The sequence below is a fragment of the Lampris incognitus genome, chromosome 6 (assembly GCF_029633865.1).
Source record: "Lampris incognitus isolate fLamInc1 chromosome 6, fLamInc1.hap2, whole genome shotgun sequence".
NCBI lineage: Eukaryota > Metazoa > Chordata > Actinopteri > Lampriformes > Lampridae > Lampris > Lampris incognitus.
Window position 1 is genome coordinate 24,580,941 of NC_079216.1, and position 20,739 is coordinate 24,601,679.

At 45.8% G+C, this 20,739-nt stretch overlaps 1 protein-coding gene across 1 annotated transcript in view; it reads left to right on the forward strand.

Moving 5' to 3' along the window:
* ccdc135 (coiled-coil domain containing 135) overlaps nucleotides 1-19,301 on the forward strand; it is an 81,434-nt gene extending 62,133 nt beyond the window's left edge. The window contains exons 13-18 of the mRNA XM_056281933.1: nucleotides 8,653-8,868; nucleotides 9,848-9,958; nucleotides 12,493-12,603; nucleotides 14,433-14,624; nucleotides 14,950-15,089; nucleotides 17,927-19,301. Coding sequence (XP_056137908.1) covers nucleotides 8,653-8,868; nucleotides 9,848-9,958; nucleotides 12,493-12,603; nucleotides 14,433-14,624; nucleotides 14,950-15,089; nucleotides 17,927-18,014 — 858 coding nt within the window. The 3' untranslated portion in view covers nucleotides 18,015-19,301. The remainder of the gene's footprint in view (nucleotides 1-8,652; nucleotides 8,869-9,847; nucleotides 9,959-12,492; nucleotides 12,604-14,432; nucleotides 14,625-14,949; nucleotides 15,090-17,926) is intronic.
* The last annotated feature ends 1,438 nt before the right edge of the window (nucleotides 19,302-20,739 follow it).

The following is a 20,739-nucleotide window of genomic DNA, read 5'->3' on the forward strand; positions in this document are numbered from 1 at the left end:
CAGTTTTTCATTTGGCACGCCGTGGGGCCAACCTTATGGGCCTGGACCTGTTCTCCACTCTGGGGTTCTCCCTCTTAGACACAAGGGGGGCAGCAATCCTGACTGTTGCCACACCTTGGCAGCAGAAGTGGCCATCACTGTTTATGGGGCTGGGTTGCCTCTCCACCTTCGCCCATCAACCTCTCCTCAACCCTGCTGTGAAATCTGTCATCCAACCACTGCGCCGCATCCTGTTGGCTCTCGGTGATGGGGTCTCCGCCGAGCTGCAACAACTGCTGGAAGCTGGCATCATTGAACCGGTGGACGCGTCACCTTGGGTCTCAAACCTCGTGGTGGCTAAGAAGAAGTCGGGGGGGCCTGCGTGCCTGCGTCGATCTACGTGCAGTAAATAAGGCAGTGGTCCCTGATAAGTATCCACTGCCCACCTCAGAAGAACTCACTGCTCAGTTCTATGGCTCTGAGGTGTTCTCCAAGCTCGACCTCAGACAGGGGTACTTACAGGTGCCCCTCCACCCCAGCAGCCGAAACCTCACAGCCTTTGTGACACATGCAGGAGTGTTTCGCTACACCAGGATGCCTTTCGGTCTCAGCTCCGCCCCTAGCTGCTTCCAGAAAATCATGGTCTCCGTGCTGGCTGGCATACTGGGCGTGGCCATTTATCTGGACGATATAGTGGTACACGGGCCCACCAGTGAAATCCATGACAAGCGCCTCAACATGGTCTTCGCAGCCCTGTCCAAACACAAGCTAACTCTCAATGCTGAGAAATGTGTCCTCTCTGTGCCAGCCATCGACTTCGTGGGGTTCCGGCTGTCAGCGAGGGTGTAACTCCACTACAATCCAACGTGGACGCCATTCAGGCCATCCCTGAGCCCAGCTCGGCCGCCCAGGTCGCCTCCTTCCTGGGTATGACAAGTTACTACCTGAGGTTTCTTCCCCAGTACTCTGCGACCACAGCCCCCCTGCGCCAGCTGCTGCGTAAGGACGAGCCATGGGTGTGGTCAAAGGCATGCAGTGACGCTGTGCGTGATATCAAGACTCAACTGACTTCACCACCAGTGTTGGCTCACTTCGACATCTCCAGCTCCACCTTTGTGATCTGTGACACATCAGCCACAGCGATAGGGGCTGTGCTGTCTCAAACCCAGAACACTGTGGAGAAGCCCATCGCCTTCGCCTCCCGTGCCCTCAACCTGACTGAGCAGCGGTACTCCGTGGGTGAGCGTGAGGAGTTAGCCTGTATCTGGGCTTGTGAAAGGTGGCACCTCTACCTCTATGGCCGCTCCTTCACCCTCAGGACAGATCACCAGGCCCTGACAGCGCTGCTGTCCACATCTGGGATAGGCCACAAACCCCTAAGGCTGCACCGCTGGTCTGACTGCCTCTGCCAGTACAACTTCAGCCTGCAGTTCACCCCAGGCAGAGACAATGTTGTCGCCAACCTGCTCTCTCGCTCTGTCTCCACACCAGCTCCACAGACGGACACTGACTGTGTGGAAAAGGACATCGTCCAAATGCTACACACACCCCTCCAGGCCACTGTCTCTCTGCAGGAGCTGAGGGCAGCCTCCGAACAGGACCTTGTCCTCTCCCAGCTCCGCACTTACATCCAGAACGGCTGGCCTCACAAGGTCCCAGAGGAGCTGGCTGCGTTCGCCCGAGTCAGACAGGAGCTTTCTTGCTGGAACGACACCTGCGTGGCACGTGGGTTTTGCACAGTGGTCCCAGCTGCTCTCCGTGCACGTGTTTTGAATACGGCACATGAAGGCCACCTGGGCATTGTGAAACTGAAACAGCGCTGCCGAGACCTGGTGTGGTGGCCGGGGATAGACAGAGATATTGAGGCTCTGGTGAAGGACTGTTCTGCCTGCTGCCTTGTGAGTGGCAAGACTGGTCACCAGGCTCCCCCATCCCTGCAACCTCTCGCCTGGCCCTCTCAGCCCTGGGAACACCTGCAGTTGGACATTTGTGGTGAGATCCATGGAGTTCCCCACCACCAACGCTTCATGGTGGTCGCCTACGATCTACACTCAAAATGGCCTGAACTCACCACTTCCGGCACTGTGACCTCACAGATCATCATCGACTTCCTGGACTCTCTTTTCTCTCGCTGGGGCCTCCCAAAGACCATCACCACTGACAACGGCCCTCAGCTGGTTTCTGCTGAGTTCACTGCTTATCTCGAAAGCAAGGGCATCCGTCATATACGCACTGCGTACTACCACCCCCAGGCCAATGGCAGCGTTGAACGTTTTCACCAGTCACTGAAGAACGGCCTCAGAGCACACATGGCCCAAGGGAACTCTTTCACGCAGGCCATCCGTCACACTCTGCTGCACTATCGGGCCACACAGCACTCGACCACAGGCGTCTCCCCAGCCTCTCTCATGCTAGGCCGGGAACTGTGCATGCCCCTTGACAGGCTCCGCCCCTCCACACCTCAGGCACCTCCCTCTCGGGTCAGAGCCTCAGTCACTCGTCAGCAGACGCGGATGAAGCAACGGTTTGACCAGTCAAAACGAACCAGGGTGCCAGACATCAATGTGTCAGACTGGGTCAGGGTCCGCAGGCCCCACAGGGACAATAAAATGGCTTCATACTGGTCCTCTCCTCTCCAAGTCACCCGTCAGCTGGGCCCAGCCACTTACCTCCTCAGCGATGGCACTCGGTGGCACTCCAGTCATCTACGGAAGGTGTCAGCTCCGCCACACACAGCTGGTGACACAACCTTAGCCATTCCCTCAGCATGGCGAGACGCCCGGGGCTTCATGCAACTCCTACATGGGCCCAAGACATTCCTGGGCCTCAGCTTCCCCTGCCTTCTCCCTCCCCACCTCGGCCTGCCCAGCCTCAGGCCGCCCCGCGACCTGTTCGCACACGTTTACGCCCTGGCCACCTAGAGGACTTTGTGTCAACCTTTCATGTTTGAAATCCTGCCGGGGGGGGGGGGGATGTTATGTCTGCACACATCGACAGTGCCGCATTTGATTTGGTGCTGTTCTATTGTGCTGGGATCGATTGGTGATGCCTGCGGGCTCTGGGTTGTTTGATCGGGTCTGCCTTTGATGCTGTGTCAGTCTAAATAAAGAATGCCACGGAGAGGTTGTGTCGAGCGACAGCGCTGTGTCCTGACGTGATTTCTAAATACAATACCTTGCATCCCACAAGGAACAACGCCCTGGAAAAAAAAACCCTTTAACAGGGAGAAAAAATAGGAAGAAACCTCGGGGAGAGCAACAGAAGAGGGATCTCTCTTCCAAGATGGACAGACATGCAATGGATGTTGTGTTTACACAATTTACAGAATACAGCATTGAAAGAAGATAACAGAATTATAGCGGAATTGTAAGATATATGAAGAATATGATGAGGAGGATGCCAAGCAGTGTCTAGAAGCCACCGGAACGGCAGGACCTGAGCCACGCGACCGCCATCACCATGTAGTCCTAACAGGAGGACAGACTGCACATGCACACAGAGGAGACTCATATCACACCATTCACATATGTAGGAGAAAAGACAAGAAGAACAAAAACAAAAACAGTCACACATCTTAGTGAGGGAAGGATATAGCGTTGAAACAGGATAACAAATTGTATGGAAAATTATATGGATTGATTGATTCGTTGATTGATTGATTGATTCATTCATCATCAGCCGCTTCTCCAGGGTCGGGTCGCAGTGGCAGCAAGCTAAGTAGGGCACTCCAGACGTCCCTCTCCCCAGCAACGTCCTCCAGCTCCTCCTGGGGGATCCCAAGGCATTCCCAGGCCAGATTGGACGTGTAGTCCCTCCAGCGAGTTCTGGATCTACCCTGGGGTCTCCTCCCAGTTGGCCATGCCCGGTAAACCTCCAAAGGAAGGCGCACAGGAGGCATCCTAATCAGATGCCCGAACCACCTCAACTGGCTCCTTTCGATGCAAAGGAGCAGCAGCTCTACTCCGAGCTCCCACCGGATGTCCGAGCTCCTCACCCTATCTCTAAGGCTGAGTCCAGACACCCTACGGAGAAAACTCATTTCAGCCGCTTGTATCTGCGATCTCACCCTTTCGGCCACTACCTAAAGCTCATGACCATAGGGTTGGAACAAAGATTGACTGGTAAATTGAGAACTTTGCCTTCCGGCTCAGCTCCCTCTTCATCACAAAAGTCCAGTACAACGTCCACATTACTGCTGATGCTGCACCAACCCGCCTGTCAGTCTCCCGCTCCATCTTACCCACACTCATGAACAAGACCCCGAGATACTTGAACTCTTTCACTTGCGGCAACAACTCATCCCCAACCCGGAGGGAGCAATCCACCATTTCCGGTAGAGAACAATGGCCTCAGATTTGGAGGTGCTGACTCTCATCCCAGCCATTTCACACTCAGCTGCAAACCACCCCGGTGCGCGCTGGAGGTCGCATTCTGATGAAGCCAGCAAAACCACATCATCTGCGAAGAGCAGAGATGCAATTCTGAGGTTCCCAAAATGGACACACTCCTCACCTTGGCTGCTCCTTGAGATCCTGTCCATGAATATCACAAACAGAATCAGACACAAGGGACAACCTTGGCGGACTCCGACACCCAACGAAAATGTGTTTGACTTTGTGCCGAGAATACGGACACAGCTCTCACTTTGGTTATACAAGGACTGGGTGGCTTGTAGCAACTGCCCCGGTACCCCATCCCATAGTACCCCCACAGAGTGCTCTGGGGTACATGGTCGTAAGCATCCAAGTCCACAAAATACATGTAGACTGGCTGGTCAAACTCCCATGCCCCCCTCAGTACTTCCGCAAGGGTAAAGAGTTGGTCCGTTGTTCCACGGCCAGGAAGGAATCCGCATTGTTCCTCCTGGATCCGAGGTTCGACAATTGGTTGGAGCCTCCTTTCGACTACCCTAGAGTAGACTTTACCAGGGAGGCTGAGCAATGTGATGCCCCGATAATTGGTGCACAGCCTTTGGTCCCCCTTTTTGAATATGGGAAACACCACCCCAGTCTGCCACTCCACAGGTACTGTCCCCGACCTCCACATGACACTGAAGAGGTGTGTCAACCAAGACAGCCCAACAATGACAAGACCCTTCAGCATCTCAGGGCGAATCTCAGCCACACCCGGCGCCTTGTAACCGAGGAGCTTTTTAACTACCTCAGAGACCTCTGCCAGGGATATGGGTGGGGCTTCCCCCGAGTCTTCAGACTCTACCTCCTCCACTGAGGAAGTGTTAGCTGGGTTCAGGAGCTCCTCAAAGTGTTCTTTCCACTGCTCGACAACATCCCCAGTCCGAGTTAATAGTTCCCCTCCCCAGCTGAACATAGCCTGAGTCAAGCTCTGCTGCCCCTTTCTGAGTCACCGGATGGTTTGCAAGAACTTATTTGAGCTCAACCAAAATTCCTCCTCCATAGCCTCGCCGAACTCCTCCCACACCCGAGTTTATATGGATTTATAAGATATATAAAAAGATGTGATGGGGATGCCAAGCAGTGTCTGGGAGGAAGACAGACTGCACGTGTACCCAATGGGAGACTCACATCACACCATTCACTTACACAGAAGAAGAGAAAGGAGAATACATCATTCAGAGAGAGAAAAAATACACGTGAGAGAAAAGTTTGCATTAGTCAATAATCTATACTCTATTATCTATAATCTATACTCTAATTGGCAGAACAGTGCTTCATAAATTCATTAAGACAGAAACCGACCCATCATGCAGTACAAGTTGTGAAGCACTAAACTTAAAGGTAACTAATTTTAGGCTAAGGCAAAAAGATGAGTTTTATGTTTGGATATAAAGGACTCAACAGACTGTGATTGTCTGATGGCAGCAGACAGGTTATTCCACAAGAATTCGGCCTGATAGGAAACAACTTTTCTATCAACTGACTTCTTTTTGACTTTGGGTACACACAGGAGCCCTGCGTTTTGAAAGCACAGAGCTTGAGATGGAATGCAAGGAGATCAGACAGGTATGATGGGGCAAGCCCACTTAGAATTTTATAAGTCAGCAGAAGCACCTTGAAGTCTGATCTAACATTAATAAGAAGCCAATGAAGGGAGGCAAGAATTAGTGTAATATGGTCAAATTTTATATTTTTAGTTAGGATTCTAGCTGCAGCATTCTGAACCATCGTTGTCATCGTTGGGGTCTCTCGTGTCCGAGGATCCATTCCAAGAGATAGAAAGAAAAAAATCTCTTCGTTAAAGCCTTGATTAAAGTGGTGATCAGGTCGCGATGCTGGTCCACACTGCTTGGCCTGGGAGGATCTAGTTCCATGGCAACACAAGAGTGAAGACGATGGGATCCGCCACAGGTTGCACTCAAGTGATGGTCGGATTGGGAGTCCGGACTGCCCACTTGTTAGGCACTTACGAGCCAGGGATGTGTGGGATTTTTATAACCGCCAGTCCGCGGTCCCATTAGGCTTTAGCCAGCTGAGTGCTGCCCAGGTTACGCCAACTCCACAAGTGATTTCCGGTCAATACCGTGAGGGGGGGCCTATCCGGGGTTTGTCATGCTCGCAGGAATCGGTAGCCTGAACCTTTCAGCCTACATCACATGACGCTTCAGCAACCCATTCTTAACCAACAGAAGGCTTCTAGTACGAGCATGTGGCAGACCTGAAAACAGAACATTACAATAATCAAGTCTGGATGAAACAAATGCATGTATTAAAGTCTCTGCATCAGCCATGGACAGAAAAGACCGAAATTTAGCTATGTTACGTAAGTGGAAAAAAAAACTTTAATGTGCTTATCAAAGGAAAGGCTAGGATCAAATGTAACACCAAAATGTTTGGCTGCCACACTGTGAAATCACAGAGTTGTCGATTGTTAGTTTTACTTGACCAAATTGGTGTCTGTGTCTAGCAATGCCAATGACCAGCATCTGTTTTATCCAAATTTAAAAGCAGGAAATTTAGTGACATCCAATTTTTCAGCCAAGCAGGCCTCTAAATTAGTCATTTGAGTATGATCATCAGCCCTTATAGGCACATACAGCTGAGTATTATCAGCATAGCAATAGAAATGTATTCCACGACTGCAGTTAATTTGGCCAAGAAGTGAAATATAAAGAGAGAAAAGTAGAGGGCCAAGAACTGAGCCCTGAGGTACACCATATAGAATTTTGATGTAATATTATAGCAGACACAATGTCTTCTACCAGATAAGTAGGGCTTAACCCACGAGAAAGTTAAGCCAGAGACACTGTCCACCATTCCGACTACCGGGGATAGCTATTGGGGAAAAGTGCTATCCTCCTGCTATTTTTGTTGCACAATGGTTGACACACTTCCTTTGTGCTGTAAACTGAGCTTTCATTTTCCTGCGAGATCGTACCTGGTGGCAGACAGAATTGCATAATGAAAGCAAGTGAAAGTGAGGCTTATAGGGAACAATCTAAATGCCAATGGTGTCATTACTCTATAGCCATTACACAGCAATACTTATTTACTTCATAATAAGTTAAAGCAAAAAAAGTTGTCTACTTCTACTTTAATTTGGTTAGTTACCTGTCCAACAGAATATAATCAATTTTGACGGCACTTGAAAATCCTTATTACACAGAGCTTTCCAACTTGAGTAGGCCAAGCCAATATTCACCCTTGTTTTCCTGCTGTCGATGGTCATAACGCTTTCTTTTGACATTATTTCTCTTTTTAGGCCTAATGATTTTAGACATCCCTGTTGTGTCTGCTGGTAAGGTACATCAATGATCCTCCATACTTGAATCACTAGCCACTCAATGCAGACAAGGGATTTCCATAAAAAGAAGCAGTTTTAGCCAATGAGCCCAAATCTATTTTCCTTCTATGGCAAGTAAGTCCCTCTGGTCACATGGTCTGAACATGGTGGTGAACATAGCACTCTCCATGAAAAGGGGACCCACGTTATGCTAAATAAAAAGCTTATTATAGCTTATTCTAAATCCTATGACACACACACATATTCATTTTTTTTAAATCATCTATTCTTTTTTTTTTGGCCCAGTACATCACTTATTGGATCTTTAAGAAAAGTAATTTTCAAACGACAGATAAAGAAACTTAAAAAGAAAAGGGATTGGGGAAACGTTAGCCTTTATAATTTTATCCTGGACAAATACTGTATTCTGTATGTGTTTATGTTTGCATGTGTGCATGTTTCTGTGTGCTTTGATTGGAAGAAATGCAGTGCGTCAGGTCTATTAACATTAGCCATTAAAACCAAATACTTTTTGGAGTTTTCAAGACAAGCCTCCTTTTAATTTCAACTGAAATGTGGGTTTGGCTCGATGGGGTTGGACAAGGGATCTTGTTTTTGCCCTGACTAAGTTTACTTTCTTTTATTATTTTTTGATTATTTGCGTGTGTATGTGCATGTTTGTCTCTGTGTGTGTTTGCTTCAGTGGGTTTTATTATTTTTCTATCCTTGTGGCATCCCAATGTCTTCATGAGGACAATAAAAGTCCGATCCACCTACCTAATGGGGGGATTTATTTGGTCCCCATGAGGAAAAGGGTTATATCTGAGCTCGGGGTTAGGTTTACAGTTAGGGTTACAATTAGGATTATGGTTAGGCTTATGTCTAGTATTAAAGTTAGGCATTAGAAGCAGGCTCAGGGTTAAGGTTAGAGTTTGAGGATAGGTTTAAACTGTTTGTGTGTTTGTTTGTGTGTAGAAAGTGGTGGAACATTTCCACAGAAACAGGTCCAAGCCAGCCAGCAAGGATGTGGCAGAGCGAGCATTCATACTGACCGAAAACCGTATTGAGGTGATATATCATTTAGAAGATGATTGCATCATCCCTGCATCGAGGAACTTTCTCAAACTGCAAGAATCTCCAGGTACCCTACGTACAGAAAACTTCTCACCTAGAATGGTGTCCAGCTTCCAGGTGCAGACACACACAGTCACAAACACTTAAGTACAATAAGTTGTGCATCAGTCTTCCCCTTTATGGCTTTTTCAAAAAAATGTTGGGTGTTACTAATAAAGATTAAGATTAAGATGTACTTTATTAATATAAAATTGCTCCCAACTACCCCAAACACATACCCCAAGCAACCCGAAACATCCTGAAACAACCCTAAACTACCCAAGAAATAGCCCAAACTACCCCAACCAACCCATACATTGCTTAAATGCATGTGTAGCTGAATTGTAAAAACTCTCAAAATGTGGAGGTAAGGTGCCATTTTATAGTAGCACCCCTATCTGGGCAAAATTGGTACTCTCAATCTTAATGAGCTAAATTAGTTAAATACAATAGTGTGATATGTTGCACTGCTAAGGTGATACACACTATGTTGCAAGTAATTATCTTTCAATCAGGTTTTTGCCAATTGAAACCTTGGACAGCTTTCAAAAGTTACCTGCATGCTCGAGTAAACGGCAGTTCGCAAACTGCCAAGTCCCATCGAAGTTACCACTTTTCAATAAAATTATTGTTGTTTGGGCTAATTTGGAGTTGTTTTGGGGATCTGTTTGGGGTTTTGGGAGGTATTTATTTGGGTAGTGGGGAGTTGTTTTCGGGTAGTTTGGGGTAGTCTGGGGTTATAAAACGTATGTTTGTTTTTCAGGGGAGTTAGGTAGTTCGGGGTTGTTTGGGATGTGAGGTTGGATAGCTTTGGATTGTTTTGTGTAGTGTGGAGCTGTTTGGGGTAGTGTGGGGTTGTCTGGAGTAGTTAGGGTGTTTCGGGTCATTAAGTGGTCGTCTGGCGCAATAACTGGGACCTAATATCTTTGTTGTTCAGGTCTTTCAGCATTTGGATAACATAGTCGGGGAAAAAAAACAAGAAAACTATGTATCTCATACTGTTTATGGGTGTGTATATTTGTGTATTTGTTTAAATGTTTGTGGTACGTGTGCAAAGGCGGATCCAATGGCAAAGCCTTGTAAGAACCTGGATCTATATAAGATGCTGGTGGCCCTCATGAAGGAGGAAGAGAAGGTTGTTCTCAGAATCAAAGACTCCGACAGAGAGGTAACCGAGTGTGCCCATCACCCGAAAAATGTCTCCCTCTCTACCACCTCCTCTCCTCTGTCATCCAGAAGTAGATATCTTGTCTATTGCCTGAATGCCTGCCACCCCAATAGTCTGGTAGTAGATGAGCGAAGTGTCCTTCAGTGGAGGATGCACATATGTATCCTCCCCAGGAAGTAGGTTTGGTGATCATGCCAGAATCTGACATCGTATCAACAATTAAAAACATGATGCATGAAGCAGCAGCACTGACAGAAACTTTTAGCACCAACGTTGCTTGATTCAGCAGAAACAATATATTGATATAGTGCCATAACCTTATATAGGGTGCCCTATTTAACTGAGATTTCATTACCTGGTTATCAGGATTGCAGGCAATAATTTAAAATGTTTCATGGTTTCAACTTTCATTTGTTGTAAGGTTTATCTTTTGATTGATTAATGAAATTAAATATGACATCCTTAATGAAAAGCAGGTAACACAGTAGCCTGCACTGAACAGAGGATCAAGGTGTGCTGTGCATTGTGGGACTTGCTTTTGGTTTTGGCCCACTGACCAGCTGATGTCTGGTTTTGATGATCAAGAAGCGTGTCAGCTTCCCCAATAGACTGGACTTGTGTTTGCTTTCTCCTTTCCTCCACTCCCACACTCCCACTTGCCTCCTCCAACTTAATGACACATAGATGAGGTTTAATGTGGATGGGGAGGAAAGGAGCAGGTCAGAATGTTTGGACACTCCCACTACCTCCTATAAAACTAAACAACTACCTTCTACAAAACTGCCCACTGCCTCCTATAAAACTACCACACTACCTCCTGTAAAACTACTCCACTACCTCCTATAAAACTACCCCACTTCCTCCTATAAAACTACCCCACTACCCACTACCTCCTATATAACTACTCCACTACCTCCTATAAAACTACCCCACTACCCACTACCTCCTATAAAACTACCCCAGTACCTCCCATAAAACTACCCACTACCTCCTGAAAAAACTACCCCACTACCTCCTATAAAGCTACCCACTACCTCCTATAAAGCTACCCACTACCTCCTATAAAACTACCCCACTACTTCCTATAAAACTACCCACTACCTCCTATAAAGCTATTCCACTACCTCCTATAAAGCTACTCCACTACCTCCTATAAAACTACCCCACTACCTCCTATAAAGCTACCCCACTACCTCCTATAAAACTACCCCACTACCTCCCATAAAATTACCCCACTACCTCCTATAAAACTACTCCACTACCTCCTATAAAACTACCCCACTACCTCCTATAAAGCTACTCCACTACCTCCTATAAAGCTACCCACTACCTCCTATAAAACTACCCCACTACCTCCTATAAAACTACCCACTACCTCCTATAAAGCTACTCCACTACCTCCTATAAAACTACCCCACTACCTCCTATAAAATTACCCCACTACCTCCTATAAAACTACTCCACTACCTCCTATAAAACTACCCCACTACCTCCTATAAAACTATGCCACTACCTCCTATAAAACTACCCCACTACCTCCTATAAAATTACCCCACTATCTCCTATAAAACTACCTCCTATAAAACTACCCACTACCTCCTATAAAGCTATTCCACTACCTCCTATAAAGCTACTCCACCACCTCCTATAAAACTACCCCACTACCTCCTATAAAGCTACTCCACTACCTCCTATAAAACTACCCCACTACCCACTACCTCCTATAAAACTACCCCATCACCTCCTATAAAACTACCCACTACCTTCTATAAAGCTATTCCACTACCTCCTATAAAGCTACTCCACTACCTCCTATAAAACTACCCCACTACCTCCTATAAAGCTACTCCACTACCTCCTATAAAGCTACCCACTACCTCCTATAAAACTACCCCACTACCTCCTATAAAACTACCCACTACCTCCTATAAAGCTACTCCACTACCTCCTATAAAACTACCCCACTACCTCCTATAAAATTACCCCACTACCTCCTATAAAACTACTCCACTACCTCCTATAAAGCTACCCCACTACCTCCTATAAAACTATGCCACTACCTCCTATAAAATTACCCCACTATCTCCTATAAAACTACCTCCTATAAAACTACCCACTACCTCCTATAAAGCTACTCCCCTACCTCCTATAAAACTACCCCACTACCCACTACCTCCTATAAAGCTACTCTACTACCTCCTATAAAACTACCCCACTATCTCCTATAAAGCTACTCCACAGCTCCTATAAAACTACCCCACTACCTCCTATAAACCCCACTACCTCCTCCTTGTGGAATATTACACACACACACACACACACACACACACACACACACACACACACACACACACACACACACACACACACACATACGCACACATGTATCTCTGGATGTACCTTACACGTGTCTGTCTATTCTATTACATTAAGCAGTGCTCACATCAGCACACATGCTGTGTGTGTGTGTGTGTGTGTGTGTGTGTGTGTGTGTGTGTGTGTGTGTGTGTGTGTGTGTGTGTGTGTGTGTACAGGTGAGAGGTATTCTAGCCTCCAGAGAGCAGGAGGAGAGTTCATTTGAGCCTTATGTCTCCATATATGACACAGCCCGCCATGAGAGGGCCCGCCTCCATGAGGAGAACACCGTGAGACACACTACAAGCACACACACACACTCTTGCCCCAACACACACACACGCACACGCACACGCACACACACACACACACACACACACACACACACACACACACACACACTCTTGCCAGCTGATGATTGCTTATGGCATGAAACAGGCTTGTACTGTCTCATAAAGAATTTACTTGACTCACTGGATTTAATATATCAATATCATAGTCACACTGAGCTTCAACAAGGACACATAGAAAAATGCACATACATATACACATTTATTCACATCAGTGGAGTTACGTATTTATTAAAATTTATTGAGTCATTACACGATGAATCTCTTTTTACATTACTCATAAAAACACCTCCCCACACACCCCCAACCCTCAGTGTAGAGAAATTACCAATGTGGGTGATGAGCAGGTATGTCAATACACCGTTTCTCTCAAATTACCAGTTAATAATGTGGCTTTGTCCAAAGATGTTTGTATTTAACTGATGTTGACTGACGCACATACATATCACACAGCTGTCAAGTGCCTCTTGACTACAGCAGAGAGCATCACACACCATACCATACCATACCCATACACACCAGCAGAGTGTCACACACCATACCATACCATACTATACTATACCATACCTACACACCAGCAGAGAGAATCACATACCATGCCATACCATATCATAGCATACCATACACCAGCAGAGAGCATCACACACCATACCATACCATACCCATCAGCAGAGAGCATACCATATCATACCATACCATACACACCAGCAGAGACCATCACACACCATGCCATACCATATCATACCATACCATACACCAGCAGAGAGCATCACACACCATACCATACCATACCATACCATACCCATCAGCAGAGAGCATACCATACCATACCATACCATACACACCTGCAGAGAGCATCGTTAATCATACCATACCATACACACACTAGCAGATCATCACACACCATACCATACCATACCCATGCACACACCAGCAAAGAGCATCACACACCATACCATACCCATACACACACCAGCAGAGAGCATCACACACCATACCATACCATACACACACTAGCAGAGAGCATCACACACCGTACCATACCATACCATACACACACCAGCAGAGAGCATCACACACCATACCATACCGTACCATACCCATCAGCAGAGAGCATACCATACCATACCATACCATACCATACACACCTGCAGAGAGCATCGTACACCATACCATACCATACACACACTAGCAGATCATCACACACCATACCATACCATACCATACCATACCCATGCACACACCAGCAAAGAGCATCACACACCATACCATACCCATACACACACCAGCAGAGAGCATCACACACCATACCATACCATACACACACTAGCAGAGAGCATCACACACCGTACCATACCATACCATACACACACCAGCAGAGAGCATCACACACCGTACCATACCATACCATACACACACCAGCAGAGAGCATCACACACCGTACCATACCATGCACACACCAGCAGAGAGTATCACACACCGTACCATACCATACACACACCAGCAGAGAGCATCACACACAGTACCATACCATACCATACACACACCAGCAGAGAGGATCACACACCGTACCATACCATACCATACCCACACCAGCAGGCCGGATACCTGATGATGCAAGAGCAGGACATGTTAATAAGATATATTGCCATGCTTCTCATTCCTCTTACAGTCACACCACAGATGATAGCCTCAGCTTGTCCACACTGAGGGATGAACCAGGGCAGTGTGTGGTAGCATGCTGAGGTACTGTATCACTTTCATCCCAGCAGCATGTACCTGCAGAGGAGAGACGGTGTGAGGAGGAGAAGCAGGACAGCCTGGCTCCCTTCCTGGTCCAGCTGGGGAACCCAGAGACTCTGACGCCAGCACACGCTGCTCAGCTCTACCGAGACTGTCTGGCCTGCTTCAAACACAGACTCGTAAAGAGGGCCAACCTCATACAAACCCAATATGAAAAAGTAGGTTTATTTTATATATATAAATGGGCACCTTCCAATGTTATATAGGCTGTATATGGTATTTAACATTGCTGGCTACTGCATTTTTATTCAGCCAAAATCCAGTGTGTGCTTTTATAATATGACACAGACTCAATAAAGTACTTTGGACAAAGGCCTTTGGGGGTTTTCTCTCCCCAAAAAGACAGGCTGTAATGTGTCAAATGTTATCAATGGTCCCAAAAAATGACTACTTCACAAGAAGAAAAGTCAACAGAGAAAAGACTTCATATGCTGTGTGAAATAATTTTCTGTGTGGGGATCAACATTCTCAAACAACCTTCAGGAGATACAGAAGCTGCAGCAGAAACAACAGTGGTACCAACAGAACCAGCTGACTATGACCAATGATGAGGAAGATGAGTATCTTGCTTATTGTTCTGAGACTATGTTCAGAATACGTGTCCTCAACCTTCACCTCACCAGGTACACACACACACACACACACACACACACACACACACACACACACACACACACACACACACACACACACACACACACACACACACACACACAACGGCACACCACATACACACTTAAGAGCCTTGTAAACACCATTGAAGGCTGTTTGAATTAACTGAATAATTAGAATTTATATAGGATTCAAGTCTTACAAAGGGACAGGGGTCCTTAAGGACATTAAAACTTACAAAAGCATATTTCTCACCACACAATCACTATAATTGCTCAGAATGTCTTGATGCATGCTCAATAATCCAGGTAAGAAAATCACATACGTTTGAATCCATTCATCTAGACACAATGTTTATTGAGAGAAACGTTTCATCATCATCTAAGTGATCTCTTCAGTCTCAACTGGCTGCAGGTATCCCCACCCTTAACCCGGCAATTGACTGCATACACTATATTGTTTGCGCCGGGGGACCTGATCCTTGGGGTGGACCAATTTCTGGCGCAGCATGTTTTGGGGTTTGAAAGCAAACCCAGAAACACGCTGCGGGAGGATTGCAGTGACTTGTACATTGGGGCAACTAAACAGACACTGGCCAAGAGGATGGCACAACACAGGAGAGCTAACATGTCAGGCCAGGACTCCACAGTCTACACCATCTACCAGAGGTGGGAAAACCTGGCTTCAGAAAATAGAAATACTAACCATGTATTTGCTCCACCCATGGACTAAACCAGCTGATTTCACTAATTAGTTCTGCTACCTGGCTGAAGTGTTTTGCTAATTAGAATCAGCTGGTTTAGTGCATGGGTGGAGCAAATACATGGTTAGTACTTCTACTTTCTGAAGCGGAGTTTTCCACCTCTGCCATCTACAGGCCAGTGGCCACTCTTTCAAGGATGAGGATGTGCACATTCTTGATAGGGAGGAACGCTGGTTTGAACAGGGAGTCGAAGAGGCCGTCTATGTGAAGAGGGAATGACCATCCTAAGAGTACATCTGTCATCATTTTACAATGCTGTGATTGCAAACATTCCCCAATCCTCTGTGAATAATACACATGGCCATTGTAACTCTAGTTAATGGTCATGGTAATTTGCATATGAAACTGGTCATTGGTTTGGGTGGTTATGCCACTGTATTGTTTATAAGTGTGGGGATACCTGCAGTCAGGTGAGACTGAAGAGGTCACTTAGATGAGTGATGAAACGTTTCTCTCAATACACGTGTCCAGATGAACTGATTCAACTTTCTGTGATTATTGCTCAGAGTTGTGCTAATTTTTGGGGAGCTTTTTTGAGAGAACTGCAGTTTCCAATGCTTAAAGAGAAATGTTGCATCATCACATCAATCTTTACTGGTATTTATAGAAGGGAAACAATTAAATACACCCAATATTGGCTTACAGTCAAGCTCTGACTAGATTCTGTTATTCTGACTATCCAGAATTCATTGTGAGCGCTGTGGTCTGAGAGCCAACCCCCAGATCCAGGGTTCCACCCTGTGACCCAGCCAGTGTTCTGATGATCAGAGTAGTTAATGACAGACTTTACATTACAAACTAGTCGTATTTTATCACTGATATTCACCAGTAGGCATCATTTTATTTTAAATTTTAAAATGTGAGTTGAGATGTAAAGGATTGCTGAAGCAGTTAAAAATGAATGTGAAGCTGAGCAAGTCACTCTTCCTTTATTCAGAAAGCTAACAAGAAGAAAAGTCACAATGTATTATTTCACCCAATTTTGATTAAATCCAATCTCAAATTGCGATAAAACTCTTTGGGAAAGAGGTAAAATTCTAACAGTTGGTGTTCATATTGTTTGTGGAGTGGCGTGAACAGTGATGGCAAACTTCAGGTTTCCTTCCGTCGGTATAAGCCTTATTAGTGGGTTGTTTCATAGTAGCTTATAGACACTTTACCTTGGGAGTCTTTGTAGGATGGGGTAATTATTATTTTTTTCTTAGGAAACAGTGTATCTTTTCTTGAAATATGATAGCTGGAACTGAAGGTCCTGAGTTCGAAACCCGGGGTTGTCCAACATTGGGGGTCATCCCAGGTCATCCTCTGTGTGGAGTTTGCATGTTCTCCCCATGTCTGCGGTGGGTTTTCTCCGGTTTCCCTCACCATCAAAAAAGACATGCATGTTGGGGTTAGTACTCCTGTCTGTGCCCCTGACCGAGGCATGGCAAGATGAACTGGAGTTAGTCCCCGGGTGCTGCACAGCAGCTGCCCTAGCTACACAACTAGCATGGGTTAAATGCAGAGCAGAATTTCCCCATGGGGATCAATAAAGTATATCAAAATCACAAAAAAAAAAAAATCAAAATCAAAATGACCAACTAAATGGAGTTTGTAAGGTGTATCGTTAGCACCTCTTCCTGGTGGAAGATGGATTCTTGCACACCATGCCTTGTTGTTACAGGCGTGACTGAGAACTGAGGAAGAAAAAAGGGCTTGTACTGCTTTTTATTAGTTCGATTAGTTAGTAAAGTTAGTTGGTGAAGATTCAACTTATCCAGAGCCCTCCCGGGTGACATGGAGCACGTAGACAGACATGGAGGCGTCCTGTAGTGAGCATTACTTAGGATCGGTATGTGGAGATAAAAATTGAAAAACTGTAAAAAATCCCTTTTAACAAAATGTTTATGTACAAAATCAAGGCTGCTAGATATTGGTATTGTCATTTTAGTGTTAGAAATAGCTCTTATATGTGCAACCACACATGCATGCAGATTAGACCCCCTTTTCCACTTTTGTACACATATGAGAAAATATTTGTGTGTACATGGTGTTTGTGTGGTGTTGAGTTTTCTTGTCTGTGTGTGTGTGTGTGTATTTTTCCAGACACAAGAACAGTGCTCCGCGAAAATACCTGTCTTTGGACGAACAGCTGAAGCGAGACCCCCGTTTAGCCCCTCACCTGGTCTCATGAGCCAGTCGCAGCTTCTCCACAAACACCACTCCCATCTTGTCACTCGAGCACGACCATAATGCAGGATGCTTCTTCCAGAAAATAACAACTTCACTAGGACAGTGTAGTGAAGGAGAGGGTGTTGAATGAGGCAGACTGGATGTAGCGTTAGATTTGTCTTACCTGTTATGGGCAGTACATTTATTCTGAAGTCCAACAGATTTGACAAATAGATCATATCCATGCACAATTTGTGATGAATTTAAATGATTATATCCAAAAATGTCTTTTGAGAATAGAAATTTTAAAATGTTCTTTTATTACTTAATTGATAGTTTTTGTCTATTGCAGTTTGTCAAAGGTCCACACCATTCATACAAAGCATGTGGAATTTAAACAGAAAGGTCTGTTAACACTTCACGTCTTTATTTGTCTACATCATAACACATTAATGTGTTTAAAATGTTCTGAGGTCTTTGAAAAGTCTCCACATCCAGTTCATGCTTTTTGTACTTTATCTACTCCACTGATGAAGAACAATCAATATACTTCAGTAAAAGTGCTAAAATTACAAAGGATGCACCTACTAGAATTTATTCAATACATTCTGCTGTTTGAGTGTTTGCATTCTTTTTTTTAGAATTTTCTCTTTCTCACCAAGTACTTGGTCAATAACCCCACTCTTCCGAGCCGTCCCGGTCGCTGCTCCACCACCTCTGCCGATCTGGGGAGGGCAGCAGACTACCACATGCCTCCTCCGATACATGTGGAGTCGCCAGCCGCTTCTTTTCACTTGACAGTGAGGAGTTTTACCAGGGGGACGTAGCGCATGGGAGGATCACGCTATTCCCCACAGTTCCCCCTCACCCCGAACAACCAGAGGAGGCGCTAGTGCAGCGACCAGGACATATACCCACATCTGGCTTCTCACCCGCAGACAAAGCCAACTGTGTCTGTAGGGATGCCCAGCCAAGCCGGAGGCAACACGGGCATTCGAACCAGTAATCCCTGTGTCTGTAGGCAACAGAATAGACCACCACGCCACCTGGACGCCCAGAGGCGGACACTTTTTGATGGATTTCGTTGGCGCCCTTCATACCAAATTTTTACGAGTGCTAATTTGGAGGAGCACGGTCACCCGAGGTCCTGCCCACCACCATAATGACTGGGTTCTTTGAAACAGAAAAAACCCGGGTCGTTATGCCACTGTATTGCTTTTAAGTATGTCCTGCTTTTGTATGTTTAGAAGTATGCCCTGTGTACTCGCCTCACAGAATGCCTTATTCCATTATCCAGCAAAATAAACACCTCCACATAACATCTCGTACACCAGGGGTGAAGTTGAGAGCTTTATTATGCAAATAGTGTGAAACTGAAATGAAATTACATGTACCAGTAAATACAAGGGAATATGAATCTCACAAATACATTACAGAACAAATGTAGCATGTAGCTAGGCAACAGAGTTATTAGCTAGGCATGTAGCTAGGCTAGCGGTAGCATATAGCATATATGGTAAGTATGAACTATGAGGTAAACTGTTATGTACGGAATCAACAGAAACGCAGTCTAATATAACGTCATTCATTTCACAGGTAAATGTACTTTAACTTAGATCAACATTCATTCATGTTTTTATTTTACTTAGAGAATGTCTTCAAACGCTACCGAGAAGGAGGATCATAACTAACGAACTGATCTCTTATTCACGGGTTCCTGTCTGTTACTCGAGTGTCAGACGGTATCAAAATAAAAGTCTCTGGATAGACAATTAAACTCAGAACTGGCAGGGCCAGAACACTCCCCGCCTGGTATCCTTAAAACCGAGCCGGCTCAAGGCATAAGCAAACTAAGCGGTCACTTAGGGCCCCTGCGCCAGCAGAGGCCCCCTGCTGAAATTGATAAAAACATACTTAAGATCCTCCATGACTCAAGAGAGATTGAGTGGACTGGCACTTATAAGCGTTAACAATTCATGGGTACCAAATACGTCACTTCCGAAATGCCAACCGCCATATTTATGTCCGAGTGACTTGACAGTTTTCTACTGTGACCGTCATTACCGTCATGACCGCAGGGACGAAAATCCGATATCAACTCTGGAGGGGACAATTACATGACATTTTCTCAAGCGCAATTCCGGAGGGGGACACAAAAAGTAGTGCTGTAACACATAGCATATGCTGTAATATGTTAAATGTATTGTAATATTGTAATGTGCATGGATAAGTAGTCAAGTTGGTCCTTGACTAACCGGTCGTACCCTTTAGTCGACTGGTTAACGTTGTCGCTTGCGGAGAGGGAGACACGGGTTAGCGGCCCGGCCGGGCTGCCCCCCGAAGTCGCTACATTGGTGTCAGAAGTGGGATGGTGGAGACCGTAAGGCGATCGGAAGCGTGTGCGCCCAGAGGCGTGAAGGAGCTGATATGCTTAAGCGCGGGGACGCGCTTCCCGAAGGAGGGGGGTAGTGTAACGATCATGGATAAGTAGACACGTTGGTCCTTGACTAACGGGTCGGACGCTTTAGTCGACTGGTTAACGTTGTCGATTGCGGAGTGGGAGACACGGGTTCGCGGCCCGGCCGGGCTGCCCCCCGAATTCGCTACAACATATTGTGGTTTCAGTTACAAGGTTACACAACACAACAGAATGACAACTACAATTACACCACAACAAATAGTAATCACATAAACACATAAAACACTTACAAAACATTTAATAACTGACAATCTGCACGCAGTGCCTG